Source organism: Ambystoma mexicanum, chromosome 1q, assembly GCF_040938575.1.
Source record: "Ambystoma mexicanum isolate Mex_15411 chromosome 1q, UKY_AmexF1_1, whole genome shotgun sequence".
Lineage (NCBI taxonomy): Eukaryota > Metazoa > Chordata > Amphibia > Caudata > Ambystomatidae > Ambystoma > Ambystoma mexicanum.
In genome coordinates this window covers 224,796,052-224,809,734 of record NC_090922.1, presented here as the reverse complement: position 1 = coordinate 224,809,734, position 13,683 = coordinate 224,796,052, and the positions used below count along the sequence as shown (strand labels likewise).

The window sequence follows — 13,683 nt, the reverse complement described above, 5'->3', positions numbered from 1 at the left end:
GTGTTTTCCCTAGTATGTTTGAAAGTATGGTATGTTTGTGGTATATATGAGACGAGGTTTGCAGAGGAGAAAGATGAAAAGGTGTGGGAGCAATAATTGTGCTCCATGTTATGAATAGATTGGGTGTTTTATATAAAAATGTGGTGATTATACATTTAGTAAGCATGTTTTTGTATTGAAGATTGTACCTTAGAATAAAACTTGAATTTATCATTAAACCGCATGGTACATTTTTGGTCTGAGTTTAATCAATTACAATTGCAACAGGGCAGATTGTTTTTTGGTTCTATTTCACTTGTGCATCAGCCCTTGTTGGTGTTCTTATTTATTGTGCCCGGCTCAGATTTAGATGTCCATACTCTTTAGATTGCTCCTATAAACGATCACAACAATGTGTTGGTAATCTTTCTGCACTGCAATCTTCCCCCACACCCCCTCCCCAACTACTTTATTCTAGCATAGTTGCATGGCCTGGCTAATGGTGTCATCATCGGGTTCCTTGCAGCGCATAGTTCGGGCAGTGTCAAAACAATCACTGAACTCTTGTGGCTATGCCCATTATTGCTCTGACCATTTGTTGGCACCACCAAAGTCCTTCCACCCACCTGGCATCCCAAGGTCCCACCCACCCACTCACAGTGGCCCCAGAACATTAAATGAAGCACATTCTCAAGTATTGCACACTATGCCACTTACTTTGAGGGGCCACCAAGCTACACACAATGAGAACCAGGCCTTCTCCAGCCGTCGTCGACTCAGCTCTTAAGTCATTACCAGCCAAGAGCCAAAGAAGGTTGTTTTGTCCTGCACACGATTCCCACTATCGCTTTGACGAATATCCCTCTGCCAAGACTGCAGGCTCACTCATGTCCAGAGTAAAGAGGCCACCTTCAAGTGGCCTGATCCAGCTGTTCTACTGGACTACTCCAACCTCTCTTTCACACTAGCATTTTCTCCAACTCAATTAACAAAATTGAAGGGTGTGTTCAAAAGCTTTTTTTTAAATAAATCTGTTTGTAGCAGCATGGCAGAATTAGAGATCAGGGGTGTTTGTAGTCCGCCATCTTGGCCACACCCTCATGCTCATTACTACAAAAATCTGCTTCAAAGTATACTATTGAACTGTGCAGTGTAGATATGCTTTTAATGACTTACATTTTTTTCACCAGACAAACGAGGGCAAGATTATACTCATGAAGGAGGAGAAGGATGATGTGGAGATGTCTCTGGACCTAGCAGTAGTGGATTCTGGCGTCTTTACAACTCTGGTAAGAAAGATGCCAAAGCACTTCAAAGGATTAAAGCTGCGTTTGAGGGAGTTGGTTTCCTGAAACAGTACTGCCATTAGCTAAACGCTTGGCGAGGTATTTTAGGACATTCATGCAAATTAAGTTATCTTGTTTGTCGATTGTAATGTAAGTAATGTATAACAGCACACTGCATCCTTGTGTCAAACATACACTATAATCAGGAGACCTCTTTACACAGGCTCTTCTGGTCTTGCAAGTTGTAGAACCTTTAAGGCTAGCTCTCAAGATGTCTCCTGTCAGATATGAAATAATCATGGGGGGGGATTATGCTCATCAAGAAAAAGACAAGGGCAAAAGCCTTCTTTTTTGTTTAAGGGGGGCCTGGTAATGAAAGGCAAAGTACACTAAGAAGCACAAAAAGGGGAGAAACCAGGCTACCCCTAACTTAGGCGTGAAAGAGGTGGGAGGACCTATTCAAAAGACTAGTAATTTATTTGAGCTAGTTTTACAAAATCACACTCAAGATTAAGCATCTAAAACAAAGTTTAATAGAAGGAACATGTTAAAAACATTCGTCAAAAAAGGGCAGTGCAATTGTTACCCCAAAAAGAAAACAAATAGACATGAATCTTAACATTTACAGGAAGATTTTTACATAAAAAGGATTGATTTATGTGCAGTACTATATATATACAACACATTTTCACTGTCAACACGGATTTGGTGTTTCTGGCTTGAAGGACCAGTTGTAGTGTTTATCAGTCAATTGCGTTTGGTATAGACACTAATGTTATCTTGGTCGAAACATAATTTTCGGGGACTTCAAGCTTTCTTCAGGACAACAAAAAAGATATGACTAGGAATGCGAATGTTGATCTAAAAATAATAAAAAGGAGCGAATTAAAAAGAGTGTGATTGTGTTCATTCTTTTTAATTGAATGCAGGTCTAAACCTCACCTGTGAATAGTGACGTCTAGGGAGACAGGGGTGGAGATAGGAACTGTCTTGCGTTCAGTTAATTTCAATCTCTGGTGCACATTGGCTTTCTATAGTGGTGGAGACAGACCATCAGTAATAGTGCCAAGGAGATTCTATTGATGATTAATAGACGGACAAAGCAGAATTTAATTACCTGGTGAGGTTGTTTTTGAAAGAGCACACAAAACCGTGTGTGGAATAGCAGATCCAAGATAGAGTACTGAAAAAACAGTATGTCAATGGGCCAAAGGTCTGGCTGTAGTGAAGACTGGTGTGACCCGTTTTCTCACGAGGGACGCGTATTAGCGGGTCCTATTAATTAAAAAAGAAGAAAGGCATGTAACGACGCTAATTTAGCAACATGTTGCTGAAAGCTGCAGAGTTGCGCGAGAACAATTGCATGAATTAGCGGGTCTTTGTAGTTTTAAAAATACAGCTGATTTAGCAGCATGTTGTTGAATGATTAGAAACAAGCTGGGTGGTTGTTCTGGGACACAGTCTAAATTGCCCAAAATGGACGGAAATTGTTATGGACGCGGCAACGCTTGTCTGCCGAAAAATACTTAGCTGTCAAAATACATTTATCACTATTTTTAGACAGGCGGACTACGCTGGAGCTTGTGCGCCGTGTCTAAATAGTCTAGCTTAATAAAGTTACTGTTTATCAAGTGGGGGAGCTCACCTTCGCGTGTGAAGCTGTCTTCGAATAGCGGAGCAGTAGTATCACGGCTGTTGCGCATGCGCGTTGTAGAGTTAATCCATTTCCACAATAGAAAAAAGCTTTATTGTGGTAAAGGCGAACAGAATGCACTCAACGGTGCGGGGCTGTTTATGAAATTACTGAATCATGCCCTGAACATGTTATTGGAGCATATGTGAAGTTAAAACACTGGGCATTATTATTTTTGAATAATAAAAGGTGTCATTTCAGAGATGCAAGCAAAAATTAATGAGCACACGATTGTGCGTGACAGTACAGTTGCTGACCTGATGGGTGTTCTGTTTGAACCTTTGCACTCTTGTCCTTTGAGACTATTGTCTTTCAAGACGGTGTTCTTGGTTGCGGTTACTTCCGCTCGCAGAGTGAGTGAATTGCAGGCACTTTCATCTAAGCCTCCCTGTGTTCCACAAGAATAGGGTTCTACTGAGGGTACCTCCTTCCTTTCTACCTAAGGTAGTGACTGAATTTAATTTAAGTCAGAAAGTGGTTCTTCCTTCTTTCTATCCTCCTCTTCATCCTGGTAAGAAAGAGGAGCGACTCCATAGCTCTGAGCTTTTATATTTCTAGGATGTCCAGGATCAGGTGGACAATCAACTCTTTGTGGGGTATGCTGGACACCGATTGGGACATGCTGTTACCAAACAGACCTTGTCCAGGTTGATTATCCTCACCATTACTGAATGTTACAGATTGGTGGGCAAGGACCCTCCTGAAGGGTTGCAAACTTATTCCACTAGGGGCGTGGCTACTTGCGCAGCCCTGCATCGGGGAGTTCCAATTAGGAATATTTGTGATGCAGCCACATGGGCTTCTATCCACACCTTTGTTAAACATTACTCCCTGGATACACTTTGTGGTCAAGATATGGCCTTTGGTAAGGCGGTTCTTTATTCTGCCATCTGATTGAGTACTCTAAATTCTTTTCCCTGCTCCATTTTCTGGTACTGCTTTCGGAGTCTGTCAAAGATGTGGAATACGTTGGAGGACACAATCCATTCGAATAACAAGTTACTTACCAACTGGTAACGTTCTTTCGATTGGATGTTCCTCAAACGTATTCCACATCGCCCTCCCAGCCTGCTCCTCTGGAGAATTTCCTATGCGATTGCAGCTTACGTTTCCGCAAGGCTATGTGCAGTCAAGCAGGCATTGGATATGTGCAAATCATAAACTGAGGCTACGGGAGCCGTGCGTCCTATTTATAACATCCGGTGACATCACCCTCGACGGAGGCCTTCGAGGGACATCAACCCAATGCCATTGACACAAGACGCCCTCTGCCGAAAAAGTTTTCGAAGTACACAGCTGTGGACATTACATGTCAAAGATGTGGAATACGTTGGAGGAACATCCAATCGAAAGAACGTTACCAGTTGGTAAGTAACTTGTTCTTCTATTGGCATCCCTGTGTCGGGTTTACTCTTGCCAACCACACAGTTCTTTCTCCTTTCTCACTATGCAGGATTCCTCTCCCTTAGCTTTCCAATCGTTTGCCGGTCAAAGACTTTCGAATGTACAGGGGATTTTGCTAGACTCCCGTATGACCACTTTGACCTCTTCCTTGCGGCTCTCCTAAGACCAGAGTCTTTTGAATGGGCTCCCACGTTGTGCCAGACCCCTCTACAGCTGGTTTCCCCTTAATGTTAACAGTTCTTTGAGCTTTCCTTATTTTGCCATTTTCGACTTTCGTTCAACACAGTTCTGTTTCTTATCCGTTCTCGACTCACTGGCTTTGATGAACCGCTTGACTATTCTTATTTCTGGAGTCAAGAATGATACCACGGTAGCAAGCGTCTGTCCTTGTCCTGCTTATCAGTGTAGGAGGGCTCTGTGTACCGTTGACATCGGCTGCAACACACGCTGGCTATTGTTCGCAATCTTATGTTTCCTTCAACTGAGGCTTTGTGGGTCTGGGTCGGGAAGGGCAAGGTTGCTTCTCTCCTTGTCGCCCCTTCAGTTCTCGCTGCCTTTCTCTTCCTCTTTAACTGCCATGCTTGGATAGCTGTCTCGATGTGCTGTCTGCCTTGCTCGTCGGGTGCTCTCATGCTCCACCTTTTATCCCTGTGGGGAAAGGAAAGGTCTGTCTGGTGTGTGTTGTTACTATTACTATTAATTGCCTGACTCTGTCTGTCTGACTCTTGTGTTGGGACATGTCAGGTAAACGGCACTGTGGTTAGTCTGTTGTCTTTCACGGCATGGGAAGGTGTTTGTGTTGGAAAAGGGGGGTGGTAAAGTTTCCAAGTATCCTACGGGGTAGGATGGGGGAAAGGTGTTATATGGAATTATAGCCCTCGTACTAAGGGGGGGTTTGTATACTCAGAAGGGTGAGATTGGTAGGGTTTGTGAAATAAACGGGAATTACCAGGATTATTATCATGAAATGAACAGTAGGGATTGTGGGAAAGGTAGTGTTTTGTCAAAGTAGACTGTGAGCTCGGGAAAAAATAAGCAGAGGAGCACGGAGAAGAATATTTGGGAGTATTCTGGTAGAAAACAGGCATTTTGGCAGTTGTGGTTTTCTAGCGTAACGGTTTGGGCTCGTAGGGGATTTACCATATATGGAGGGGTCATTGGATTTGAATAAGGGAGATTCTTTGGAAGGAAGGGAGACAGATGTGGTACAACCAACAAAAGGTCTGTGGGATCTCGTACTCTCCTTCTTCCTCGGTATAATACAGCGTGTCACCTGGGGTATTTCCCCGAGCACAACCCTGGGCTCGTCTACCCCCAAGTTTGGGATCTGAGAGCGCCAGCCCTTCCCTGGCCACCTCAATAAGGGATTCTCGAGGTCTACTTGTGAGAATACCCTAAGGTTTCTTAAAGAGGGAAGAAGAGACTGCAGTAGGATTGGCAAGCTCCTTGCAGATTTTGAAAAGTTCAGCTGTGTTGTTGGTGGCCCAGAGATACAGGCTTGGAAATGAGCCCTCTTCTTAGACTGGATGGAGAGTCGATATTATCTTTCGAGGAGACGGCAGGCTAGTTTGTCAGAGAATGTGCCTGAGGCCTGCCATTTCCGTTCAAGAGTAGCCAAGTTGGAGTCATACCAAGGGTTGCACTTGGAGGCAGGCTTCGGGCAAAGATGTCCATGGAAAGATGAAGGTCAGCAATTGCTGAGTCGGTATGAGACTCAATGGAAGGGGTAGGAGGAGGAATAAAGGCAGCGGCAAGTGCAGCAACTGACAGATGCTTCATTTATTTATTTTATTTATTTGTATACTTCTATAGTGCCGGAGCCCGCAGGCATCAGGGCGCATTCAAGAAAAGTGGCCATAGGACCAGAAGAGAAACAGGAGAAAAAACTCCTAATTCGAACAGGACCGTTTTCAGTTGTTTCCTGAACAGCAGTGGGTTTAGGGTAGTACATAGTTCTTGCGATAGCTTGTTCCATTCCATCGCGACCTGAACCGGGATGGCACGACCATAACTTTTCACCCGTTTGCTCCTCGGACAGACTAGGTGCATGTTATCCTTAGACCTGGTATCTCTCAAATACTTCTGTACATTGATGCAGTCTTTAATGTGCCGAGGTGCTTGTCCATATAAGCAGTTATGGACGATGGTAAGTATTTTGAAGCAAAATTTTAGACTTGACTAGAAGCCAATGTAGCTTCCTCCTATTAGCTGAGATATGTTCATGTCTTGGCACACCTTTTACAATCCGGACAGCATCATTCTGTAAAATGTGCAGTTTTCCATGCATCCCTTGTTGGTTCCTCCCAACAGGGCACAATAGTAATCAATCCTAGGCATTACCACAGCCCGAACCAACATTGAACATTTGGCAGGACAATGGGCGACAGAAGACATTGAACAGGGATGGGGAAATACAGGTTCCCTGTGGAACTCCACAATCAAGCACTTCAGGCCCTGAATACACCTCCCCAGACAATTCTAGACCTCCTGTCGCTCAGAAATGATCTGATCCAACAGATCGCCTCTTACGAACAATTACCTATGGATGTTACTCTTTCTAAAAGTTTATTATGATCTACAAGGTCGAGGGCTGCTGATAGGTCTAAAAGCATCAGCAGCCCCGACTTACTCCTATCCATAACTTTGAGAATTTCGGTTTGAAGGTCGAGAAGGGCGCTCTCCATACCGTGGGAAAATCTAAAGCCTGGTTGTCTACAATGTAGAATTTCAGCATTTTCCAGATGTTGCTGAAACTGCAGAGTGGCCATTTTTTCCACTATCTTCATCAAAAACAGAACATTAGTTATCGGGCTGTAATTGGAGTAGTTTGGGATCCAGTCTAGTCTTTTTAATAAGGGGGGGTAACTAATATACCTTTTTTTAATGAGGCCAGAATTTCCTTTTTTTTTTCAAAAGTCTCATTTGCAAATCTGACAAGAAATGGCACAAAGATGTCGCTATTCTCTTGGATGACTTTAGATTGAAGAGTTTCGCCAAAGCATTCAGGGTTTTGGACATGATCTCACTAGACACGTTTAAAGGCAAACCTGGGCTTATTCTGTTGGCCTTTAACCTCCCTACGTTGCCCTTGATTGGTATGAGTTAAATTGACCAACATATTCCTAATATTATTTTGTGCTGTCCTAATTTATTCTGCGAAAGCTTTCTGGATAGCTACACAATCTTCCTCCTGTGGGATAAAGTGATCAGATAGTGCTTTCAGTTTCTCCAGATTTCTGAGCATTTCGAAAACCTTTTTAGAGTGCTTTTTTGCATTAGTTATTTGATTGTCGAAGAAACTTTTCTTTGCTAATATCTGATTTCGATATATTTCTTCTATTTTTTTCCAGGAATTTCTATTCTCTGGTGTCTGTTCCTTTTCCCAGATTCTTTCAAGTTTTCTTTTTCCTGTTTCCGGGCTGTAAGTGACGGGGTGAACCATTTCTGCCCACTCATTTCCTCCCTGAAAGTCTTTCAATATCAATGGTGCCACTTGATCCAGGCGCTCCGTGAATATTTTCTCATATTTCGTCACCAATGTCTGTCTTCTGCTGAAGTATTAGCCATAATTTCGTCGATATTCGTATTAGCCATTGGTTGAATGACAGAGAAGGAGGTTGGCAGAGCCATCGCCAGTGAGTCTGGGAGCTCCAGATGGGAGGAGAGGAGAGAGTGGTCAGACCAGGAGAGAGGAGTAGCTAGAGGTTTGGAGAGGGGGATGTTAGTGGAGATGAGAGCATCCAAGATGTGTCCGGCAGAGTGGGTCACACCTGAGGGAAGTATTTAGAGGGAGTCACAAAGGTCATGGAAAAGTACAGTGGCTGAGTCCGGAGAGTCAAGATGAATGTTGAAGTCCCCAAGGAAGAGAAGTTTGGGGGAGGAGGTCAGGAGAGAGGAGGAGAAGTCTGCCCATTCAGAGAGGAATAGGGGGGTAGGTCCAGGCGCTTTAAAGATAGTGGATAGAGTGAGGGAGAGGGTGGGAGAGTCCCCCAGCCTACAGACGAGGCTCTAAAAGGAAGAGTAGGATTGAGTGAGAATGATAGTGGCTGGATCCCATTCAGGGAAGATCAGGGCCACACCGCCCCCAGCCGTTAGAAGGTCTGGAATTGGAGAGGATCTTGAACCATGTCTCGGTGAGAGCCAGGACGTCAAGGTCCTGAAGGAGGTGACAGATGTCAGAGGAGTGTTTGACAGCAGAGCGTGCATTGAGTGTAGCTAAGGGAAGCTGATTGCACCCCTTGAAGATCTTCCTGGGGGATCCAGGGATGGGGTACAGCCATCAAGGGAGTTGGCGAGGCCAGAGGGAGGGCAAAGGGGCCGGGGGTGGCAGGGGAAGGGAGGAAGTTAATGAGAGACTGGAGACATCTATCAAGGAGGAGCAGATTGGTCTGAGAGCCCTGTGCCATGATAGTGCCATTCTGATAGACATTAATGATGCACCTTGGAGGATGAGGAGTAAGCCAGGACTACTTCCATCTAGTGCCTCCATTAGTGGGTGAAGAAGAGAAAGGGGAGAGAACAGAGACCATGTGGGGAATCTATAGGTCAGGAGATGGAGTGACAAAGGAGCCCAAAGTGACTTACAGAACCCAAACACTGCCTACCTTGCTAATAGGCTGCATTTTTATGCTAAAAAGCAAAGTTTGTTACTATCCTGATTACCACTTTAACTGCTTGCTGTGTCCCATAGCATCTGGCTACATGTGCAGCATAGTGGGTGATGGGACAATAGGCGCAGAGAATTGTCCCATTTGTGCAGGCAAGATGGTGGCCTGGTAGCGAAGCTCTGTTCCCCTCCTTCCCTATTTGTGGTGATCTAGTGGAGACATCTGCCCTAGGGGAAAACAGTGGTTTTGTGTAGAGTGTCGAGGGGAGGGCACCCTCGAAAACATTTTCACGACTTGGAAAGGTCCCCTGTACGCCGATCGGCAAAAGCCATTTTTAAAAATCGTTTTTGGTTGGGAGTACTTGTACATCGGTGCACACCTCTTGCTTTGCATCTGTGCCTCTCTTTTTTTTTATTCGATTTTTATTGGAATCAATGCTATTACAAATCAACGCAGGTCTCCTGCAAACAACATTATGTTATAAGATACCAACAAGGTTTTCGACTTTTCACCCCACCCCCCAAACAACTATTTGAACCCCCCACCACCTAACCCCAACTATTTCCGGCCACTCCAGGTTAGTCTCTTCCTTCATCCTTCCGGGTTCACCGTTCCTGTCCATGAACATTCTGAAGTCCATTGATGTTATACCCCTCACTATACACCTCTGTCTCACCCTTGATACTTTTCGTTTCCCTTCTACAGTTGGGGCGGGTGCTTTGCTCCTTTCTTCGCTCAGTCTGACCCTTCTTCCACTCGCACCCTCACCTCTTCCTCCTGCAAATGTTCTGGGTCAGATTTTGCCAGAAAGGGAGCCCCTTCCATGGCTCTCGTCGGCGATCGATTGTGTATTTGCCTAGTTAGTTTCTCCATTCTATATAAGTTTAGAGCATTAGCTGCCCCTTCTCTTTCACTCGGGAGGCTCTCCCTTTTCCATCCTCCCGCCAGACATGCCCTTGCTGCCAGCAGGAGATAGTGTGGCATGTGTGGTAGTTTCGTTCAGTCCTCAGCCGACATTTAAATTCCAAATAGCACTAGTAGTGGGTCCACCCTCCTTTCAATTCCCTTCCACGCCCCTAATCCCCATCCCAACATTTCTTTCCAGAACCGTTGTACCTTTTCACAATTCCACCACGTATGCCCATAGTCTGCAACTTGTCCGCATTTTCTCCAGCAATGGGGGCCTGCCTTCAGGAACGTTTTCCCCAGTCTTACCGGGTCTCACTGCTATCTGCTTAGCAGCTTGAGCCCGTGCAGCTTATATTGGTAGGCCACTGACATTCGGTGGCCGTTTAGGCATAGTTTCCTCCGTTGATCCGGGTCCATCTCTCTACCCAAGTCTCTTTCCCACCTCTCCTTGAGTGTAAGCACTTTGTCCCCTCTAGCCTCCAGTAGTGCCTGGTATAACCTTGAGATGAGTCCCCTAGTGCCTTTCGCAGTGTCCAGAACTCTGTGTGTGTGTCGGGTCCCTCTGAAGTTCCTTCTTCGATTTTTCTGGCATTAGTACCCCTTTTAATTGAAATATTCAAAGACTGATATGGTGCGCATCCCAAGGGCTGTTTCAAGCTCTGCTAACCCTATAAATGTGTCTTTCTTTAGAACCTGCCCCACCCTCTCTAGTCCTGCTTTGAACCAGTCCTGGAACCAGCCATGGTCCGGTAAGTAGTCTTGTATGGGCGGGAGCCCTTATATGGCTCAATGGGGAGGGCCAAGTTGTGACTCCTTCCATCTCCTTTCTGGCTCTCCATAGCTTCAATAATGGACCCATAATCCTCTGTGAGTGAATTCTTCTCGGCGTAGCTCTCACTGGCGCCCACAACCATTCCCCCAGGGTTACCGGGTGGAAGCGATAATTTTCTATCCCTACCCATTGTTTATCCTTGTCCATAGGCAAGTGGGGAAGAAGGGCTCTGAATTGGGCAGCTCTATAGTATGTTCTCATCTCAGGAAGTCCCACCCCTCCCTTTTCCTTTGGTTGGATCAATAATGTATAGGCCACTCTGTTTTCCCCCCTGCCATAGGAATCAGAGTATTTTCTTCTTCAATTCCGTGAAGTGTATCTCTGGGAATTTCTATCGGGAGTGCCTGGTATAAATATAACAGTCTGGGAAGAATCAACCTTTTGAGTGCATTTAGTCACCCTAGCCAGGAGATTGTCAGCTTCGCCCATTTCTCCAATTCACCTAATAGCCTATGCAGGAGTTGGGGGAAGTTGCATTTGTATATTCTGACCAACTTCCATGGTATTCGCACCCCTAAGTACTTTATACTATTCCTTTCGATTGGTATCTCCAGGTCTAACCATCTCAGGAGTTGCTCTGGCGTGCCCTTGCCCAGGGGAAGGATAGTTGATTTATCAATATTTATCTTAAAGCCTGACACCCTCCCATATTTCTTTATGACTCTGAGTGCTCTCTGTAGAGTGTATCCTGTGTTCGAAGGGTACATAAGAATATCATCTGCGTACATGCTTATTTTATGTTTCTGCTGCCCCACTTCAATCCCCTCTATCCCATCATCGACCCTTATCCGCTCCTCAGGGGTTCCATTGCTAATGCAAATAATAGGTACGAAAGGGGGAACCCCTGCCTGGTCCCTCTTGTCAGGTGGAATTCCTGTGATTGGACCCCATTAACCATTACTCTGGCAGTTGGCTCTGTGTAAACTGCCCTGATTGCCCTGCACATCTTTTCTCCTACCCCTATTTTGCGCAGTACTGCAAAAAGGAAGGCCCACTCTACTCTGTCAAATGCCTTTTCGGCATCCAAACTTAGGAGTGCATGTTCCCCTGGCTGTCCCCCTACATGTTCCATTAGGTCAAGCGTCTTCCTTATAGCATCCGGACCCTGCCTACCCGCTATAAACCCCATTGATCAGGGTGTATTGTGTGTGGTAGCTTTTCCTCAAATCTCGTCGCCAGGATTCGAGTGAAAATCTTTTCATCCACGTTTAGAAGTGACATTGGGCGGTACGAGGAGCAAAGGGACGGGTCTCGCCCCTCTTTTGGGATGACTGAAATCAAGGCCTTGCTAACTGTTGCAGGGGCTTTCCCTGTTTCCAGGATATGGTTATACAGCTTGACCAAATGTTGTATCAGGATTATGGAATATTTTTTATAGAATCCTATTGTGTAGCCATCCTCCCCCCGGGCCTTCCCTTTCGGGAGGCGAGGTTTTGCGAACTGGACCTCCTCCGCTGTAATCGGACTGTCGAAGTGTTTTATCTCTGGGGGTGAAAGTTTGTTCATCTGCACCTCCCTCAAATATTCCCCAACCTCTCCGCCCGCGCCCTGTGCTTCGGTGGTGTATAATCTTTCATAATATTGTGTAAAACCCTCTGCAATGTCCTTCTGTGTGTGCCTTTCTCCCATCCCTTCATCCGGGCCTCCCAATTTAGTAACCCACCGTTCACTCCTGTGGGCTCGAAGTCTTGCTGCAAGGAGAGCATCGGCCTTGTCGCCCTTCTCATAATACTTTTGTTTCAAATATCTAAGTTTCCATAACGTTTCTCCCTTACCCGGAGCCCTCAACTCAGCCCTTTTAGCCAGAACCATCCCCCTGTGTTCCTCTACATCCCCTATGCCAGCATGTATTCCCTCCTCTTTTGGCTATTTCTTTGCAAAGGTTCTCTTCTACCGGGCCCCTCTCTCTCTTCTTCCTCGCCCCCTCTCTTATCAGCAGACCCCTCCAAGTGGCTTTCCAAGCGTCCCATACGGTTTCCACACTCACTTCCCCAGTATCATTAAACTCGAAATATTCCACTATTCCCTTGGTCCGGTGGTCGGAGAAGAGGGGTTCACTCCAGAGCAAGTCATTACGCCACCAGGTGCCTCTTGGTCTGATTAGGCCAGAGATTTCAAGAGTGCTGATCACCATGTCGTGATCTGACCACCCCACAGGCCTTATATTATTCTCTTGCAGTCTCAAGCTCTGCTCTTTATTAAGAAGGAGATAGTCCATTCTCGTATATGTTTTGTGCGGGGGGAGAAAAACGTGTAACCTTCTTCCCTCGGGTGTGTCCGCCGCCACATGTCTACCAGTGCATACCGATCCAGTGCCAGACCTAGGTGCCCCCATTTATCCTCCCCCTTTTCCGTGTTCGCCCCCTAGTCTTTCTGTCCCATGTTTCATTCACCCATGCATTGAAGTCCCCCCAATAATATATAGGTCAGCCTCTCGCTTATGTATTCTATCCAGCGCTGCTTCTATGAATCTTTCTTGCCCCTGGTTGGGAGCATATACTGCCGCCAGTAACACTTTAGCACCTTCCAAAGTACCCTCACTATTAATGACCTGCTCTCTAACAGGTTAGTGGCACCGCAGTCTTTGATCCGACAGTGCTTATGGAGTATTATGCCAACCCCTCCTTTTTTCGTGGGTCCCGATGCCCAGTGCACTCGCCCTATTCCTCCCCCTCATAGCTCCCATTCCTCCCCCGTATTATCCTAGTCTCTGCCAGGAACAATATGTCCAGGGAGGCTTTTTGAAATTCCCTCACTACCAGCGACCTCTTGGTCGGGGAGTTCAGTCCTTTCACATTCAGTGTGCCCACCTTCAGGCCCTTCTTAGCTGCACACGTCCCCCATTGCTGGCTCTTCCGTTTGCGCTTGTCGTCTCATGACTAGGGTTTGGTGTCCCCTCAAGATGTGTATTCTCTTTCCCCGGAGGGACATGGCGAGAATTTATTAAGCTAGTCCTTCTGTAGCCGGTAACCC

At 45.9% G+C, this 13,683-nt stretch overlaps 1 protein-coding gene across 2 annotated transcripts in view; it reads left to right on the top strand.

Annotated features, from left to right (window-relative positions):
• Positions 1-13,683, top strand: part of LOC138526876 (uncharacterized) — a 1,504,711-nt gene that overhangs the window by 766,226 nt on the left and 724,802 nt on the right. For both annotated transcript variants that reach the window (XM_069637661.1, XM_069637652.1), the window contains exon 9: positions 1,170-1,268. In XM_069637661.1, coding sequence (XP_069493762.1) covers positions 1,170-1,268 — 99 coding nt within the window. The remainder of the gene's footprint in view (positions 1-1,169; positions 1,269-13,683) is intronic.